Genomic DNA, 952 nt, shown 5'->3' on the forward strand with positions numbered 1-952 from the left:
GTAGGCAGCAGCTGATCAAGAACTGGTAGAGCTGGTAGAACAGGACCAGGTAAATGCTTTAGATTATTTACTGAGCAACAATACAAGACTGAAATGCTGAAAACAACCATACCAGAAATTCAAAGAACCAATCTTGGTAATGTAGTATTACTTCTCAAGTCTCTAGGAATCAAAAATTTGTTAGAATTTGATTTTATGGACCCACCTCCTCAGGAAAATATGAAAAATTCAATGTATCAACTTTGGGTTCTTGGAGCCATTGGTAATAATGGAGAACTTACAGAGCTGGGAAAGAAAATGGTAGAATTACCTTTGGATCCTCCACTCTCAAAAATGTTAATTTACTCGGAAAAACTGGGTTGTACATCGGAAGTTCTTACAATAGTTTCAATGCTCTCGGTTCCTACAGTATTTTATAGGCCTAAGGACAGAGAGGAGGAGGCTGATGCTGTAAGGGAGAAATTCTTTGTTGCTGAGAGTGATCATCTTACCCTTTTAAATATTTACAATCAGTGGAAAGTTAATGGATATTCTTCATCTTGGTGCTCGGAGCATTTTATCCATTTTAAAGCAATGAGAAAGGTAAAAGAAGTTAGAATTCAAATGGAAGACATAATGAAAAAAAATGGAATTCAAATTATTACCTGTAATAATGAATGGGATGTAGTTAGGAAAGCTATTTGTTCTGGTTACTTCCATCATGCCGCAACTCTCAAAGGGATTGGAGAGTATGTCAACATGATGACAGGCATGCCTTGCAGTTTGCATCCAACTAGTGCATTATATGGAATGGGGTATACTCCCGATTTTGTTGTATATCATGAATTGGTAATGACAACAAAAGAATATATTCTCATTTCTACTGCCGTAGAGGGTAGTTGGTTAGCTGAATTAGCTCCAACCTTCTTCTCCGTAAAGATTCCTCACCAAACAAGAGAAGCAAAAAGAAAGA

The 952-nt window shown here is 36.9% G+C and overlaps 1 protein-coding gene across 1 annotated transcript in view; it reads left to right on the forward strand.

The window, feature by feature from the left end:
• Positions 1–297: 297 nt before the first annotated feature.
• NAEGRDRAFT_44887 (uncharacterized protein) overlaps positions 298–952 on the forward strand; it is a gene marked incomplete at both ends in the record, with an annotated part of 7857 nt that continues 7202 nt past the window's right edge. Inside the window, one exon of the mRNA XM_002668803.1 lies at positions 298–912. Within this exon, the coding sequence (XP_002668849.1) occupies positions 298–912 (615 nt within the window). The remainder of the gene's footprint in view (positions 913–952) is intronic.

This window comes from Naegleria gruberi, assembly GCF_000004985.1.
Source record: "Naegleria gruberi genomic scaffold NAEGRscaffold_98, whole genome shotgun sequence".
NCBI classification, from domain to species: Eukaryota; Heterolobosea; class Eutetramitea; order Acrasida; family Naegleriidae; genus Naegleria; species Naegleria gruberi.